A 718-nucleotide genomic window follows, 5' to 3' on the forward strand; every position below is an offset into this window, starting at 1 on the left:
TTGGTATCTTCAGAAACCTGGACAGGCTCCCAAACTTCTGATATATTACGCTACAACACTGCACTCAGGAACTCCGTCCAGATTCAGTGGCAGCAGATCTGGTTCTGACTATAGTCTAAGGATCAGTGGTGTTCAGGCTGAAGATCTTGGAGATTACTACTGTCTTGGTTTTCATGGCAGTGGTGCGTTCACACAGTGATTCAGAGTCGTACAAAAACCTCCCTCAGTTTGACCAAAGTGAAAAACAACCTGCTGCAGCTGCTGAGACGAGGAGATCTGCTCCAGAGATGACAACACCAGAGTCATTACAGCAGAACAGCACAGACAAAAACAACTGTTTGGTTCATTTGACTTATAATTGTACATTAAATATCATCACTGAGGGGAAATATGTTTTCTTCCAATTCAGGATCCAACGTAAGTAACTGAACACTACAGCTGAGACCAATTCTCTACAAGGTTTTACATTTCTATTTATTTGTATCTGCTAGGGGGAAAAATTAGAATTATCCATTTACACGTTGATGTCAAATTACCATATTATGGTAGAAAGAAATGACATTCAGATTTTTTCTATTATACAAATGTAATAACTTCATTTTTAATAGTACAGACTGTATTATCTTTAGTTTTTCCATTTCCAAAAGTCTACATGGGATAGAACAATAAAAATGAAAGAATAAAATGTTAAACATTAATACCTTTTAGTTTAGTTTAG

The 718-nt window shown here is 36.5% G+C and overlaps 2 protein-coding genes across 2 annotated transcripts in view; both read left to right on the top strand.

Moving 5' to 3' along the window:
• Positions 1 to 4: 4 nt before the first annotated feature.
• The window catches only part of LOC103379387 (immunoglobulin lambda-1 light chain-like), a gene marked incomplete at its 5' end in the record, with an annotated part of 23,386 nt that continues 22,672 nt past the window's right edge, over positions 5 to 718 (top strand). Inside the window, one exon of the mRNA XM_025059941.1 lies at positions 5 to 188. Coding sequence (XP_024915709.1) covers positions 5 to 188 — 184 coding nt within the window. The remainder of the gene's footprint in view (positions 189 to 718) is intronic.
• The window catches only part of slc1a8b (solute carrier family 1 member 8b), an 8,669-nt gene continuing 8,145 nt past the window's right edge, over positions 195 to 718 (top strand). The window contains exon 1 of the mRNA XM_008310605.3: positions 195 to 417. The gene's annotated coding sequence lies outside the window, so the exon portion shown is untranslated. The remainder of the gene's footprint in view (positions 418 to 718) is intronic.

Source organism: Cynoglossus semilaevis, chromosome 1 (genome assembly GCF_000523025.1).
Source record: "Cynoglossus semilaevis isolate Cse_v1.0 chromosome 1, Cse_v1.0, whole genome shotgun sequence".
NCBI lineage: Eukaryota > Metazoa > Chordata > Actinopteri > Pleuronectiformes > Cynoglossidae > Cynoglossus > Cynoglossus semilaevis.